The sequence below is a fragment of the Mirounga angustirostris genome, unplaced genomic scaffold, assembly GCF_029215605.1.
Source record: "Mirounga angustirostris isolate CCGP_5_RB_7025 unplaced genomic scaffold, mMirAng1.0.hap1 SCAF_13, whole genome shotgun sequence".
Lineage (NCBI taxonomy): Eukaryota > Metazoa > Chordata > Mammalia > Carnivora > Phocidae > Mirounga > Mirounga angustirostris.
This window is the reverse complement of record NW_026991721.1, coordinates 4,488,304-4,505,697: the sequence shown is the minus strand read 5'-3', so window position 1 is coordinate 4,505,697 and position 17,394 is coordinate 4,488,304. Positions and strand designations below refer to the sequence as shown.

Below are 17,394 nucleotides of genomic sequence, written 5' to 3'. Positions count from 1 at the left end.
CAGACATGGGCTTTCAGAGGAGCGCGTGTGGAAACCTGCTTCACTGCTCTTGTTCTCAGACTCTCAGACCTCCCCCCACAACGGGGCACAGGGTGGCCTGGCACTGACTGTCCAGAGGAACCAAAAATCTTTCCTTTAAAAAATGGGGTGGGGGCGCATGGAGACATTCCAGGGGTGACCTGCCATGATTGTGGGAGGACAGGGTACAGTTCAATGAATGTCCTGTATCAGGAAGATACCAGTGGGCATTTCCTGAGAGATCATCAAGTGGTCAGGACTGTGATAAGAGCCTCAGGGGAAAACCAAAAAATATATGTGTAAAAATTTATAGTGCCAGTCCTGGAGGAATCCAGCAATTTGTGACATGAGATAATATATATGATTGAAAAATTGGAGGACAGAAGATACTGTATAATCCTAGCTGTCAAATTATTTGATATTGATTGGCAATGATACAAAATTCAGAAACGGTAGTATAATATAGATGGAAGAAGTTAAACTGCTTTCGAAGGAGCTATAATTCGACACCACCTGTTAGGGCTGTTGGACTTGCTATCCGCCACAACGGGGTTTCAGCTGAGGTAGTGGCAGGAGTGAAAGCGCCGTAGGGGCGGGAACTAAACCCGCGAAAATCCCACAGCTCTGAGGACACCTGTCCACCCTCTTATGCCAATCTGAAAATTAAGGAGTCAGGAGAGATCCGCACAATTCCGCCTCAGAAAAGCATGAGAAATAAACTGCACCACACGAGATATGGCCTCATCTTCATGAAAAAAATTTTCAGAGAAGCAGACTCTTGAATGTTCTTTATTATAACGCTCATTATGTTACCAAAAGTAATAGGATCAACGACATATCAGAATTCACATTAACACCTGACTGATGACAAGATGACGAAAGCCATGCAGAGTGACAGGACATGAATTTTTACTAAAAGGGCATTTTTATTAATATGATAAGCTAGTTAATAAGTTAGCCAGTTCACCACCCAACTGTGAAGAACGATGATGGGGTGAACGCACCCCTGAAGACTGCTGGCCAGGAGGCCCCAGCTGACCTGCTTCTACGTCACACACTAGGTTAGAAACGTTTGAGCCATAATGGGCCAACAGAGCTTCCTTTCTGATGCCTTCGGACCTGATCTGACCTTGTTATCTTGCGGAAGCCAAAAAGAAACCTAATTAAGCATCTAAAGAGGTGAGGAGGTATAGCAAACTAGTCGCAGTTGGGAGCTCATACAGGATGAAGCAACAGCAAACAGGTTTCTGCATGCTCCCTTACCACGAATCATATATTGATAGAGATTCCCGTTTACCATTATCAGTACTGTGGATGTTGAGATAAAAATCATCAGGGCTGATTCAGAGGAGTGACATCAAATCAAGGAACTCTTTGCAGCAAAAAAAACACAAACACAAAGCTCACATTGTTCCTGGCACATCATTTATAAGAGAAAAATATTTTATGACCTGCATAGTTACATCAAAATAAAGGAAAATATGTGACTGAGAAAACCAAGTAGAGTCTGGGGACAAGGTGGAGGGACACAGCCGGGAAGCTCCCTCCTACTGCCCCCCCACCCCGAGAACGTGGATCAGCCATGCCACAGAGAAGCCTCAGGCTGCACCGGGACTAGATCTAGAAGTGGCTTATGCGGCTTCTGTTTTGTCCAGAAGTGGCAAGAGCCACGATGACAGGACTGGGTACACACCCTCCCTGATCCATCCCCAAGAGAGTGAAGCAAGGAGGATGGCTTCACACAACCCGATCCCATTAAATGAACTGAAAGTCATCGCCTGCTGAGGCACCGGGTGACAACCGCCGACAGACGAGTCACAGCAGCAGAGAACCACGCGAGCCACCGACACGCTCCGAAGGCAGCACCAAGGGGAAGGCTTCGATCTCTGCCAAGGGGTTCACTTGGCCTTTCGTGCGGCCCCCAGACAGCCCTCGTCCCGCTCACTAACACCACAACCAGCACTGCAGGGCCCGGAGAGCACCAGAGCCCACAGCGGACAGTTCACAAACTGCCGGACCCGCTGGGGATGTCTGACCACACTGGGCTGTGGCCCGAAACCCACGGAGGCAGAAACGGACTGATCTCCCTAATCAGCTCAAGGGCTCCACGAGCGGAAAGGGCTGCCCCGTCCACTGTTAGCACATGAATGTTAACTCAACGAGGAGTTCCAACCAGCTTGGTTAGTTTAATTAGTTACAATTACAGACGTGACTGTCAAATGGCAAGACAAGGCCCCCGCTAAGTGCAGTCCACGTGCACGTGGGGACCGTGAGCCTCGGCACCCACCTCCGACCACGGGCTGACCCAGCAGGGGCGCTGAGGCAGGCAGAGGCGGCCCAGAAAGGCACACTAAGACCGTCGTCAATGTTGAGTGCCTGCCATACTGTTATTTATGTTGATGACCACGAGAAAGAGATAGAGCATCTCAGTTTATCTCAGTTTAAACTGATGTGAGACCAAGACAGAGCTCTGGATGGCAGTGGGCCCCTGAAACACCAACATGGGACAGCAGACAACGAGGAAGCCTTTCCAGCAACAAACCAGACACACACAGCAACACGGTAGCTGCCACTGCTTAATGTAAAATACAGCTTTTAGAGGTCACGAAGGTCTACAGGTAAAGCTGATTTTATAACTTAAATAAAACCACCAAAGTACCCCCAAAGCCTCTTAAACGCTTCTATTAAAGTAAGTGACAACTGAGTGCTTCCAATCCTTACCCAGCCAAAGTTATTTTTGGTGGTCCTGGAAGAGCGGATCCCGAAGGGAAAGTAGACCCGTTGACTAGGGATGGGAAGGCTCCACTTTCAAGCTGTAGAAAGTCAAAGACAAGCATACTTTGAATTAGAACATGTTTGAAAAGTTCCGTCCAGTCAACCCCTAGGTCCAGACAAAAATGACTGGTTTTCTTCTGGAGGTTTAGGTCACAATGGCTTTACGTCAGGCCCCGCCACCATGACGGTTCTCCTCACCCTGGAGTGGGCTCCAGCCCAGGCTTCTCCGCAGCAGAGGGGGGGGGGGGGTGCCCAGCCCATTGGGTCCCAGACCCTCACAGCCACGCGTGCCGGGGGGAGAAAGCCCTGCCTGTGTGGACTGGGGGCAGGAGGGTAAGGACGCAGGGCCCGGCCAGCCACGTAGCTGTTGGGCGCTGGTCACAGACCCTGGAACGGACAGCCTTTTCATTTTTATTACTATAAATTGTGAGTTAAATTCAGTCACAAACTTCTGTACTCTGAAACTGTTCTTCAATTATGATGACATTCTTGGTATAAGAGCCCTGGACATCTGAAGTCTCGTCAACCATTAGTGTCTCATCTCGTCAAAAAAAAATCTGTAGTCAGTTTCAACAAATCCAAAAGCCATGTCACAACCTCTGCCCCCTCCGTGTCCTTTGCTTTCCTGGCTCTTATCTTTCTTTCTATTACTCGGTACCATGGTTCACAGACGATATTCCCAGGAAAAGGAAAGGGTAGCAAAGTCAGCAATGACCTTATTCTCTCCTTACGGGAAACTTGAGGAAATATAAAGTATTGCATAAATTTAGGTTTCGAGATGATTTGTATATATCACGCTTCAATACCCTATCCATGTCCCTTCCTCCCCTGAACATTTGAAATTTAAAAGTAAGCTTTATATAGAAAGTACAGTCTTGGGGGATGCCTGGCCTGCTCAGCCGGAAGAGCATGTGACTCTTAATCTCAGGGTTGTGAGTTTGAGCCCCACGTTGGGTGTAGAGATTTCTTAAATAAGTAAAACTTTTTTTTAAAAAAAGTACAGTCTTGGAAAAAGAAACATTTTATTCATTCTATTCATTTTCTCTCTTCTGCCTCTTCTTGTGTGTCATCACTGCCTGTGGGGCTTGAAGATCCTAAGAAGTCACCCTGGGTCCACGCCCTTGAGCACAAAGCCCCGTCCCTCCAGGGAGCCTCACCCCAGGAGTCCCTCTCTTCCATCTGGGGCTCTGCCCTTCTCACTCAATTTACAGGAGGGAAGTGTTCACAAGTTCCTGAAACCGTCTCTTTCCTGTCACCCAGACACCTGTCAGGCCCATGTCCCCATTGGTGGTCCAAAGTTTGGCATTCTTTTGGAGAAAGGATTTCATAGTTCTCAGGATTGAGGCAATCCTTCGCATAAACCGGGGTACAATTTCTCCTTTCTCCCTTGCTTATTTAGCCTCAAAGTAAAGCAGAAAAAAAAGAGATGGCTTCAGTACGGCATAGGTAGTTAATCTAGAGCCACTTTATGCTGGAACCCATGACCTTCTTCAGCAAAGGCTGACCACATAGGAGCAAAGACGTAAACTCTCAGGCAGTCTTCTCAGTCACATCACCTGGGATCTTGCTAAAACGCAGACTCTGGATCAGTGAGTCTGGGGCAGGGCCTGAGGTCCTGCATTTCTATCAAGTTCCCAGATGATGCCCAGGCTCCCAGTCCATGCACCACACTGTGAGTAGTAAAGTGCTTAAAAATATATACAGAATTTGGGGGCACCTGGCTGGCTCAGCCCGTGGAGCATGCGACTCTTGATCTCATGGTTGCGAGTTCAAGTCCACGTTGGGTGTAGAGATTACTTAAAATCTCCCCTTTAAAAATACTTATACAGAATTGGGAGTTTGGCAAGGAAGCAGCAAATGCATGGCTGAAGGGATTGCCTCAAGATCCACCCTGGATAAAAAGTCAGGGGCAGCCAACTTGGGGATAAGAATAACACAGCCAAGAAAAGATGAGGAGGAGGCGGAGAGAAAGGAGGTTGTGGTCCAAAGGGGCATTTCTAGTGCACAACCTTAGCAGTGGGAGAGCAAGTCCAAAGTGTGCCTTCCCGGTTGGGGCTGACCCAGTGGGGAAAGGTTGGCCGGAGGAGTGGAGGGTAGCCAGGAGGCCGGAGGCTTGTGTGCAGGATCCATGAGACTCGGCCTCAGGTGCTCCTGGGACCACAGCTCAGGATCTCCTGCACGATCAATACTCTCTCCCCGTCCTGGCTAACAGATCATTTGAGAAATACTTATTTACTCACTCGACCAAACGTCTGTTTATGCCCGCTGCCTCACCCATCTCCTCTGGTCTCAAGGCCTTAAATGCCATCTACACCCTGGTGACTTCGTCCCTCCAGCCCAGACCTTCCTCACACTGACCTCTAGGCCCGCACGTCCCACTCCCGCATACCCTCGTCATTTGGCTGTCTCAGACGAGTAGGGAACTAACTCCTAGTCTCCCTCACAAACTGTGCACCACCCTAGCTCTCTTGATGGAAACACCATCTTTCCATTTGTTCCGGCCGAAAACCTTGGGGCATCCCACATCCAGCCCATCATAAGCCATGTTGTCAGCCAGCAGGGGATCCGGACAAGCCGTTTCTGCCCCCCCTGCCCCCCGACCCCCGCCTGGTCTGAGCCGCCATCTCTCCCCTGGCACTATGGGTAGGTTCCCCTGCGCCCACCTGGCCCCCTCCTTCCCCAGCCCTGTGCTTCCTCATCTTCCATTTCCTTCTGCTACCTTCCTCTTGCTCACTCCGTCCCCTCCCCTCTGGCCTCCTCCTTGCTGTCTTGACAGCAGGCTGACCCTGTGTTCTGCTGTTCTGCTTGCCTGGAATGTTCTTCCATGTGATAGTCACACAGCTCACCGTCTCCTCTCAAGATTTGCCTCAACTGTCACCTTCTCAACGGAGCCAACTGTGACTGGCATCCTGCCTTCCTCCCCACGGAACCTCTGTACCCTACGCCCATCCTCTGCTCTCCTAGCATACAATATAGTTTATTTACTAGATTTGCCTGTATTGTCTGTCTCCCACACTAAAATGTAAGCTGCAGGGGGCAGAGTCCCATGTGTCCTTTTGCTTTTGTTTGGGGGGATCACTGATGTGGTCCAAGTGCTCGGACCAGCGCCGGCCCTACTGAATGAAAGTCACTCTGTGTGACTGTCCTATACATGCCAGGCTTCATTCCAGGTCTCAGTTCACAGAGACAAACTAGACTCACAAGATCTCTACTCCTGTGAACCTGGCGTACCTGTGGGTAGACACAGACAAATGAACAAACCAAAAGACGCAAGACCAGGACAGTGCCGGGCAGAGAATCAGGTGCCGTGACAGTGACTGTCAACCCCAGGGAGTCTTGAAAGGCTCTTCTGGGGCGGTGACATTTTATATCAAGACTTAGAGAAAAGAACACATTTGTCTTATATTTAGGATATGCATATTACGGTGCAATCATAACAGCATTTTAAACTCTAAAAAAGCATTTCCATTCCACCAAGGAAGGTGAGGAATGTTCCACACCAAATGGGTGGTGTGTCCTGGTGGATGGACAGCAGGGCCACAAAGGACAAGTCCAGCAAATGGGGCAGAAGGATAGTCTGGAGGCTGTCGGAGAGGGCAAGCAAGACAGCCCCACAGGGCTCGCCCAGAACCGTGTCTTGAACCCATGCCATTCCCTCCCGACCCCCAATGTCTGACACAGCGCTGGAGGCACTGAATACTTATAAAGCTTTCACTGTTGATTTGAAAAAAAAAAAAAAAAAGAAGATAAATTTTGTTTCCTGAGTAGTTCCAACTTCAACAATTGAAATTTTAAGAGAAAATAGTGCCCAATTGTATTTTTTTTTTTTTATTAAAACAATGACTCACTTGTTGTGTAATGAGATTTAATTTTGCTGGTACTGGCAAAAATCTTCCTACTAAAGTAGTCATTGGTTTAGGGACATCTGTAAGGAAGACAATTAAAATTAATTGATAACATATATTGTTCCTTTTCTACTTGCACATGGACAAAGTACAAAAATGATCATGGATTTATCATGTGCAAAATCATTTAAACTTATCTTGATCCTATTTGTTTTTTTATCCTGTAAAACCTTTTGAGTCAATGTATTATTATTATTTTTAATTATTATACCCTTTCTCTTGGTCCTAAAGCTGCTTAACTTAAGCTTCCAGGGATAGTCTACTATACTGTAAGCAAAACAAAACGAAACAAAACAAAACTGTTGCTAGTGCCCAGGCTCCCAAGCTGTGGCTATGTGCCAAGGTGCCTTCAGGTGCCACAGCAAACCCACCAGGCAGTCCCTGGATATGTCACACTTTCAAGGAAAGCACAGCGACATCTGTTGGACACCACGTGAACTACTTCCGATTTATGTGTATTCTTTTTTTCCAAATGGTTACTAACTTGCTAGGATATAAATACTTATTAGGCTGTTTGGACCAAACTATTTAACTACTGGAACTGATCGGTATTTCTTTGGTCTAAGGGTGCTGTGAAAAACATTCCTGAGACACCACAGGCCTTGCAAACCTCAGTGCTCATAAGTAAAGGCAGAGGGAGAAATGTGTCTTAGGGTCTTGAATCACCTAACAGCTAAACACATTTCCTGCTCCGGGTTTATGCATCTTTGAGTGATGTTACCTTGAGTCTTTGGTAACAGGATGCATTTCTCTTATGCTGGTATTTCACAGGTACATGGTGAGGGGGTTATGAATATATGACAAGGAAGTAGATTTGGAGAACATTATATAAACTCTTTCCTTTCGTGGACCTAAAGGTATTAGGATTTTGTCATGTTCCAGAAGGAAGGGAATTAGGAAAGAAGCTCTCCCTGCTTGTGCAGAGGATCAGATACCGCTCTGACTTACAGGAAATGGAGCCAGATGATCCGTGGTGGGTATGGACAAAGGGCTTCTGGAAGACAAAACTCCAGCCCCGATTCCGAATCACAGAAAAGCAAATGTCTTAAAGGCATTTTATCTGTCCCTAAATAAAGAGACTATCAGGATGGAATAGGAGTTACAATGTCTCTTTTAGCCCTGAACTCTGAAGTACCACTGAAATGACATCTGTATTTAATACTGATCTAAATTATTGGCAAGTACAGCATGGGGAACATAAGTCAATAACATTGTATCAACTTTGTGTAGCAACAGATGGTAACTAGACTTACTATGTCGATCAGTTCCCAATGTATACAAACCTCAAATCACTGTTGTACAAATGAAACGAATATAATGTGGTAGATTAATTATACTTCAACAAAAAAATAAAACAAAAATAAATAAATCATTGGCAAGTTCAGCAAAACATCTGATAATTAAAATATTCTGATTAACTCAAGAGTTAGAATAACATGATTATGTATATAATCCACATAGACATGCCTAGTTTTCAAGAATTAGGGTCTAACTTTTGTAAACACAATCCTAAAACTATGTCATTATTCTATCTTTAATCATTTATAAGTAATTTGAGGATAATTAAGTACTTATAGGTCATTTATTATTACTATGCCAGTTTAAAGATGTTTCTGAGAGAATGGCAGAGAAAAATCAGCATTTGATCTATTTCAAAACTCATGTTGATGGAAGCATAGTCATAGTTCTCCCTGATTACATGAAAATGCTTCCATTAAAATGTATACAGTCTAAACCACACCTGAACTGTCAACCCCCTACCCAACCTGGGAAAGGCTGATGTTTCAACCCGGCCCCCTCTCGGCACACCCACCTGCTGGTACCAGCAATGGCCTGTTAGGATCACAAGCCCTCTGCAGCTAGCCGAAGTGGAGCATAACTCTCCAAAAACACAATGTACGTAAGTTAGTCTATGAAGATTTTTGTTTCTATTCTTAGTTCACTCATAAGGGCTAACAGGTTTGCCAAATTGCCTATTTAATAACCTAACTGCCTATTTTACTTTTACTCTATATACAAAGCCAAACATATTCACTTACCAACTTACATATATGACATAATTTTTTTATTATTGTACTCGGTACCTGACTGTAGATAATTATTTTGGTCTTGATACTGAGGAACCAAATGAAGTGCTTTTAGTTCTCTTGTGCCAGAATTGTCTATACACAGCATTTGTGTACCCCCTTTCAACTGACATATCACCTAAAATGAAAAATAATGATCAGGTTTCATTTTTAAAAGATATCCAGTAATATGAACCTAAATCAACTTAAATCTGAGAAAGTAACTTTAATCCAGAATTTCAGTTTTAATGGAAAATGGCAAGCTAAAGATCTGTTCTTGATTTCTTACGCTACAATCCCTCAGTGTTTTGTGAGATGTGCTCCATGTGTGAGTGCAAGTTCCTGCTCATGCCTTCCTCCCATGGAGGTTTAGGGTAAGGATCAGGTGACTATGCACCGAGCTTCCTTCCCCATCCTTACACTCCACTGTCTGCGTGAATGAAGAGTGTGGTGATCTGCCCAACCCCAGCCCCATTAGATCCAGTTAACTGTAAGAAAGACTTCATCCCCGACTTCATCTCTGGAGCTGATCAGATACTTAGAATAATCTTATATTTTATGAGTTATTCTATCCTGCTACACACACATACTATTATTTTACATGTGGGGTTTTTTTTAAATGTCCATTTATTTTATTTCCTACAAGTACAGTTCAGAAAGGTTAATCCAAGAACTAGAAGATTCTAAGAAGCCATGTCAGTCTTCTTGGGCCTGACTGGCAATCTCAGATCACCTCGTTGGATTCTGACCATAAATGATTCCTCAGTGAGCCAGGTGAGTCCGTCAGTCAAAGACACAAGTCAAGCGAAGCATAGATGGATGGAGCCCCTCACTGGCTGCAGTCCCGTCCAGGACAATGCAGCGTGAATGTGAAGGCAAGAAAAATCATGGTTTCTGCCCACACACAGCTTTTAATTCTGATGGTAAAACCACAGATACCCAGAGAAGCTGTGGTTTCTGACTTTAGGTTGCCTTTGGGTTTCCCAGACAGGAAACCCCAAATAAGCACAAAGGATCGATGTTAGCAGAATAACACCCGCAGAGCCTACGTTAACAAAGTGCTGATCACTGGGTCAAACCTTTACATCACGCTGACATTGGATAAGAGGCCAGTATTCATGTTTGGTTGGAATTTTATTTGTATTCAGAGGACAAAGTTATAGCCCCCCCCCACACACACAGAGGTGCACAAAACGGATAAAGAGTGGGTTCTCCTGGGCTCTGCCGTGCCCCCCAGGACCTCGTGCATGCTACTCAGTAGTCTGGTGTAACTAGAAGAGTTCCTACCCTGCTCACCTGGTCCAGGCATCCTGCACAAGCTCAGCTCTCAGAACCCACGTGCCTGAGCAGGACCAAAGACAGACAGGCAGATACTGGTGTATGCCATAGGTAAGCCAAAGTTCATGATGAGCTCATTTTCCAGTTATTTCCTAGTTAAAGTATGTGCCTTAGAGCTTAGGCCACCTTTCTTGGAATAAAGAGCTGCCAGGGAAAAGGCAATCTCTGGTTCTTTGGACTATTTGCTAGAACAGTTGGGGCCCAATTCTCTGGCTCTCCTCCTTCCCTGTCCTCACCACACTCAGACCTGGAGTCCCAGATGCACCACTTACAAGCAGACCATGTATGACTCTCTCTCTCTCTTTTCTCATGCATGAAATGTAGATAAAAATATGACTAGCCTACAGCAGTCACAGGAGGATTAAATGAAAGTACGAACATGTCAAACAATCACATGAACCACACATGTTATGAACTATGTCATGCGAGTGCCACTTGCTATTATTAGGAATTTGGAAGTATTAGGTATTTGAATTTGGTGTTATTAGGAAGGGAAAGAGCCACAGAAGCAGAGCTCCCTCTACCCGCCCCACCTGCCAAACCACACAGCTCTGCAGGCTGCCCCAGCCCTGGGCCCACCCCAGGTCTGCACTGCCCAAGGAGACTTGCGCTTACCCTCCTTAGCAAGGACAGCAATGTCCTCATCTTTGTTTGGTTTGCTAAGACCCAGGAAATGGTAATCTCAGACGTGAACAGAGCATTAGAGAGGTTCTCACTACGTCCCTCTTTTGATAGATGAGGCAGCCAAAAATGTGGATTCAATAAGTAAGAAGAGTGGGGCGCCTGGGTGGCTCGGTCGTTAAGCGTCTGCCTTCGGCTCAGGTCATGATCCCAGGGTCCTGGGATCGAGTCCCGCATCGGGCTCCCTGCTCCTCGGGAAGCCTGCTTCTCCCTCTCCCACTCTCCCTGCTTGTGTTCCCTCTCTCACTGTGTCTCTCTCTGTCAAATAAAATCTTTAAAAAAAAAGAATGAAAAACAGTGACTGAAATCAACGATTCCTATTGAATTAGCAATGATCAGAATCAAACATTTAAGATAATGTCAGACACATTTCCTTTGGCATCATTACCATTGGGTTAGAGTCTTTTTTGTGAGAGTGGTCAGAGGCGTCCTCTGCTTCTTGTGACGAGGGGAACTTGCAACAGGATTCTGGACCAAGAGGGTTCTGAAAAGTTGCTTCCTCGGGATTGTTACTTATAACTGTACCACCTGCCTCCTTTATTTCCACCTAAAAAAAGCAATTGTTATTTTAGAAACCACACTGTGGACACTGGGTTTCACAGTTGCATTCTATAGAAAATTCTCTGTAGAAGTTATGTTTTAAGTAAAGAGCCCCCTTACCTTTACTTCTCTCCCTCCCTATCATTTTCCCTATGGGGGGCAACAAGGAGGGGTGATAAGTCATCCGATCAGCCTCGCTGGGGAGGAAGGACCCTGAGGACCAAAACCATCTGCCCACAAAGTATGGAGATGTGATTTCAATGTGGTGCTCATACTGTTTCAAACACACGGCATAAGGAACTGAGAAGATGCCCCCACTGGCCCGGTGCCCCTCGAGGGGCTCAACAGCCCCCCCACTCTACAGGGGCTGGCCGCCTTGGGGGTGCCTTCCTTGAAATGGCCTCAGATACTGACCCTTTCTCACCGTTCTTAGAGCATGCTCATTAAGTTGTATGAAATATTCCAGTTGATTTGGTTTTTTCTCAAGAAGCCCCCAATCCTTGCTGACGTATCAGAGGTAATATTGACCATGTATTTACGGCAAAACTCAAATTACACAACAGCACTCTCCTGACTGCGCGGCAGGACGGTAAGTGAGGGCACAGGGAGTGGCCAGCGTCGTCTCTAGGCGATCTTCTGCAACATCTGCCATCTCAGGGACACACAGCAAGATCACCAGAGAGAGGGCGAAATGCCAACGGTACTACTGAAAACCAACGGAATTTAAAAACTAAAAAGACTCAATGGTTAAAATTAAGATTCAAGTGTTCCCAAATCGTGAGGATCCTTTCTAAAATTTGCTTATGTGAGGAGGATTGGGATGGCATCGGCCGCGCCCTCCTGAACATTCACCTGTCCAGAGTGCCCATTGCAGAATACAGGGGAGCCTCCGCAAAGGCCAGGAGGCAGGTCCTAGAGTCTTTCCAAGAAGACGGTGATTCTAGGGTAACGTTCTGAAGACCTCATATAAAATCACAGCACAGATAATGATGATCTTTCTAGGTGTGGCTGTGGATGCAAACTTGGAGATGTCAAACGGTGAAATCAGTGACCCACACGGATAAAAATTCCTGGCAGGTTCCTTAGCACAGCAGACTGGCATGAAGGTATAAATCTTTAAAAAAAGGAAGGTTTAGCTGTATTTCAAGTTATGGCTTTATTTTGATAATTCACATTTGATAGAAAGAAAAAATTTTAAATTTTCTTCTGCTTTCTGCTTTGAGGAACTTGCCAGGCAGGTAGGTGCCATCAGAGTTTAGATTTAATTTACCACCTTGTAATTAACAAGTACTTATACAGTAAATGTATCAACTCCTCAGCCGCATGCAACTATGATCTGAACTACTTATACTCAGTAAAGTCCCATTTTTACTGAAGCGATATAAAGAAAGGTCAATGTGGGAATGAATTTCTAGAAAAAGGAAATTAGCAATTCATCCTCAGTATTTGCTAAAAAAAAATAATCCCATTCTGTTTAAATGAGAAACATGTTCATACTGTATCTTTTTCATTTTACTAGTTAACTAGGAAACAGGAAATAAATTTTTTTTTTAAAAAAGCAAAGAAATATCATCCAAATAGCCTCTCCTTTATTTTGTCAAACCTACATTTTGTTAAAATTGGATTACATTAAAAGGGAATTTATGATTTTGACATGAGCTAGTTCCATTCCTGTTCTGGTGAATTCTCACTGAGTCCACTTTGTACAGGAAGGTAGCCGGACTAGAGGCCTAACAGGCAAAAGGTGCCAGGAACCCAAGTTTGGTCTGGAAGCAAAATGGAGTGGCTGACATTTCAAGCCAACTGAACAAGATTCAAGGAAGACCTCTACCATAGGTGAAGGCTGTTAGGACTTGGGTGAGCTCTAGGGTTCCTCCATGTAAGCTGAGAGGGTGGTGGAAGCCCAGCCTCTCCTCCCATCTTTCCTGAACACTAAGGAGCAGTGACTGCACTGAGGGAAAACCAGAAAGGCAGACATCCAAGCCCCTGCCGCTACGGCTCATGATACAGGCAGTCAGGCTACAGTCGTGCCAACACCAACTCCGGAGAGCTCCCAGACGCTTCCCTTGTAACTTACTACCGTGATTTAAGGGCTGAGTGAGCGAGTTTTTCAAACTAGATCCTCTTAGGGGGCCAGTACCCATTTCTTTGGGATCCTTTGTTTCCTTTGAAAACTGATTTGTTTCGTCTTGGCAAGAACAAAGCAGAAAATCACCAGTGGTGACAGCAAAAGAGGGTAGTTAGCAGAGAATTAGCAGGAATTAGTGTAGACTGATTTATATTACATATGCTTGAGGAACAATGCTGTATTAGCAGAGAGAAGCTCTCACGTCTTGATTTCATGACTACATGAAAACCATCACGCTGCACTTTCTCCCCAGACGCTAGTGCCTCTAACATAAACAGGGCTTCTCTCCTAAAGCCAGTGAGGGACAGCAAGAGGGGCCGCATACTTCCCCGCTCTCGTCCTCTTCTGCTGTTTGCTCTCTGCAGCCTTAGGCCACTTTGAACCAGTGCCCAGGGGCCTTACAGAGGGAGATGCTCGGTTGGAACCAGTGAATCCAACCGGGGATGCTAGTGACCCCGGGAAAACGCTTGTGAGGGAAAACTTGGCCCGGGCCAGTGGTCTCACTTCTCTATTTCCGAGGGGGTGGCGGAGGTCCCGCGCCCGTTGCCCACATGGATCTTACTGGAATCACCCGGACACCGGGGTGGGCGGCTCCTTCCCTGGCCCAGGCGCCCAGGGGCACGACAGCAGGACTCCTGTGCGGGGCCAGCAGGGAGGACAGGAAGTGCACGTTGTAGGCCTGCGGCTGCGGGGCAACAGGCAGCGCGGCGTCCTCCAGGGGGCTGAGCTCGGGGAGACTGGGGTACTCCGGGAGCATCTCCTCATCGTCGTTGTCGTCCACCACGAGCTCCACTTTGACTTGACTCTCACAGTCCACGTGAAGCGGGGGGTTGAACGCGTGCAGGAGGGGCTCCTTGGGGTCCGCGGAGCTCAGATACGCGTCTTTAAACACGTGGAACTCGTCCTCCTCGTGCTTCACCACCACGGGGGTTTTCAGGGTAAGGTTTTCAGGAAAAAACGGACTCTCTGCACTGAAAAGGTCTGTCACGATCTCCTCCTCGGGACTGGACATCCCGCCAAGCAGAGGGGCCTCTTCCATGTCCACTGAGGGGACCTCGGGCTGGGCATCGCCACGCACCCCTCGCTACGCGGATTCCGGCCGGGAGCCGAGCACCTGCAATGACGTGGCCAGGTGAGGCGGGCACGGCTCCGCCCCGCCCGGGCTCCCCAGCGGGTCCTCCGCACCAGAGGGGCCGACCGGGGCGGGGGTCCTCCGTTCCCGAGGGGCCGACCGGGGAGGGGGGGGTCCTTCCGCGCCCGAGGGGCCGACCGGGGCGGGGGTCCTCCGTTCCCAAGGGGCCGACCGGGAAGGGGGGGGGGTCCCTCCGCGCCCGAGGGGCCGACCGGGGAGGTGGGTGGGGGGTCCCTCCGCTTCCGAGGGGCCGACCGGGGCGGGGGTCCTCCGTTCCCGAGGGGCCGACCGGGAAGGGGGGGGTCCCTCCGCGCCCGAGGGGCCGACCGGGGAGGTGGGGGGGGGGTCCCTCCGCGCCCGAAGGGCCGACCGGGGCGGGGGTCCCTCCGCTTCCGAGGGGCCGACCGGGGCGGGGGTCCCTCCGTTCCCGAGGGGCCGACCGGGGCGGGGGTCCTCCGTTCCCGAGGGGCCGACCGGGAAGGGGGGGGGTCCCTCCGCGCCCGAGGGGCCGACCGGGGAGGTGGGGGGGGGGGTCCCTCCGCGCCCGAAGGGCCGACCGGGGCGGGGGTCCCTCCGCTTCCGAGGGGCCGACCGGGGCGGGGGTCCCTCCGTTCCCGAGGGGCCGACCGGGGCGGGGGTCCTCCGTTCCCGAGGGGCCGACCGGGAAGGGGGGGGGTCCCTCCGCGCCCGAGGGGCCGACCGGGGAGGTGGGGGGGGGGGTCCCTCCGCGCCCGAAGGGCCGACCGGGGCGGGGGTCCCTCCGCTTCCGAGGGGCCGACCGGGGCGGGGGTCCCTCCGTTCCCGAGGGGCCGACCGGGGCGGGGGTCCTCCGTTCCCGAGGGGCCGACCGGGAAGGGGGGGGGTCCCTCCGCGCCCGAGGGGCCGACCGGGGAGGTGGGGAGGGGTCCCTCCGTTCCCTAGGGGCCGACCGGGGGGGGGGTCCCTCCGCGCCCGAGGGGCCGACCGGGGAGGTGGGGGGGGGGGTCCCTCCGTTCCCTAGGGGCCGACCGGGGGGGGTCCCTCCGCGCCCGAAGGGCCGACCGGGGCGGGGGTCCCTCCGCGCCCGAGGGGCCGACCGGGAAGGGGGTCCCTCCGTTCCCGAGAGGCCGACGGGGAAGGGGTCCCTCCGCTCCCGAAGGGCCGACCGGGGCGGGGGTCCCTCCGCGCCCGAGGGGCCGACCGGGGGAGGGTCCCTCCGCGCCCGAGGGGATGACCCGGTCTGGGGTCCCGCCGCCCCCGAGGGGCCGACCGGGGGGCCCACTGTCCCCCTCCCGCCTGCAGACCCCTAGGCCCGGCCGAGGGACAGCGGGCAGACCCGACGGCGGCCGGAGGGGCGCGGGGTCAGGCCTCCTCCGGGGGACACACCTGGGGCCGCCGCGGCTGCCGCTGCCGGAGCGCCGAGCGAGGACGCCGGGCTGGGGAGCCGGCCCCTCTCGTGCCGGCGGCCGTTGGCGGTTAGGGGCGGAGCTCACGCGGGCGGCGCGCCGATGGGCGGGGCCCCGACGGGCGGGGCCGACCCGGGGGAGGGGCGTGGGCGGGGCTCGCGGCGAGCAGGGCGGCCCGGGCGGGGGCGCGGGCGGGGGCGGGGGCGGGGGCGGGCTGTTGCGGGAAGGGGGGCCGGAAAGGGCGCTCCCAGGGTCCTCAGCTCCAGGCTCACATGGGGAAACTGAGGCCCCCAGACCAGTCTGACTTCTTCAGAGCAAAATCAGGATAGATTCTTTTCTTTCGCTGCATAATAAACTCTATACTGAAATATTTAAACATTACAGATAGAGCCGAAGTTCCCTTAAGGACCATGCCATCCCCAGGCGTGCTGCCTGCTAAAGGGGACATTTAAGTCAGCTGTGTGTCCTTCCGGCCTTTCCAGGGCCCCACAGACAGCTGCATGCGTAGGTGGCCTTACTCTGGGTTTATGGCTGAAACATAATCACATCACAGTTGAAGTCAGTTGAGTTCAGGGCAGGACTGAGAATGCGGTTGATATAAACTGAAGAGCCCTCATTAAAAAAATAAAATCTGACTAGCTTGAGTAGCCTGAGCAAGCACATCAACCCACAAGACCGTACCATTCACACATTTTTACAGAGCTGCTCCCAAGCATCAGATGTGCACAGCCACCTGGGTGACTCACAAACTGGCCAGACTCGAAGGCCCAGGACCTCTGCAACACTCCTAGATGCTCTTCCAGCCCTGCTGGATCAGCCAAAGCCAGCTGCTCGTGAGTCAGGCCTCCCCTCAAATCGGCCGCCTTTCTCAGCCAGCTACCTCTGCCCACACGTGATCCTCTCATCTGCCTTGGACACTGAGGATCCTTTGAATGGTTGTCTTGATTCTGTCCTCCTCCCACTGGATTTGATCTCCACCACCGCCAAAGCCTGATGCTGTCCCCGCTGTACCGAGCTTAGTACACAGTAGGCGCTCAATAAAGACTATTGAGGGCGCCTGGGTGGCTCAGTTGGTTAAGCGACTGCCTTCGGCTCAGGTCATGATCCTGGAGTCCCTGGATAGAGTCCCACATCGGGCTCCCTGCTCGGCGGGGAGTCTGCTTCTCCCTCTCCCACTCCCCCTGCTTGTGTTCCCTCTCTCACTGTGTCTTTCTCTGTCAAATAAATAAATAAAATCTTTAAAAAAAAAAAAAAGACTATTGAGAAAACTGAATTCATGCGTTTGCTTAACAGATACTTGATTCGTACGTACTATGTGTCAGACACCGTTCCGGGCATGGGAGCAGGGAGAGAATGCATAAACGTAGAGTGGAAACCCACAGCCCAACTCAGCAGCTGCCCTTGTCAGCCAGGTCAGTGAACCTTG

The 17,394-nt window shown here is 50.1% G+C and overlaps 1 protein-coding gene across 1 annotated transcript; it reads right to left on the bottom strand.

Moving 5' to 3' along the window:
- Window positions 1-2,422: 2,422 nt before the first annotated feature.
- Window positions 2,423-16,040, bottom strand: TESMIN (testis expressed metallothionein like protein). Its single transcript, XM_045892537.2, has 6 exons — window positions 15,949-16,040; window positions 14,014-14,565; window positions 11,172-11,330; window positions 8,783-8,903; window positions 6,642-6,718; window positions 2,423-2,831 (listed from the first exon to the last, which is right to left on the bottom strand). The coding sequence occupies exons 2-6, from the start codon at window positions 14,488-14,490 to the stop codon at window positions 2,736-2,738; spliced, it is 930 nt and encodes a 309-aa protein (XP_045748493.2). The 5' UTR covers window positions 14,491-14,565; window positions 15,949-16,040; the 3' UTR covers window positions 2,423-2,735.
- Between the last annotated feature and the right edge of the window lie 1,354 nt (window positions 16,041-17,394).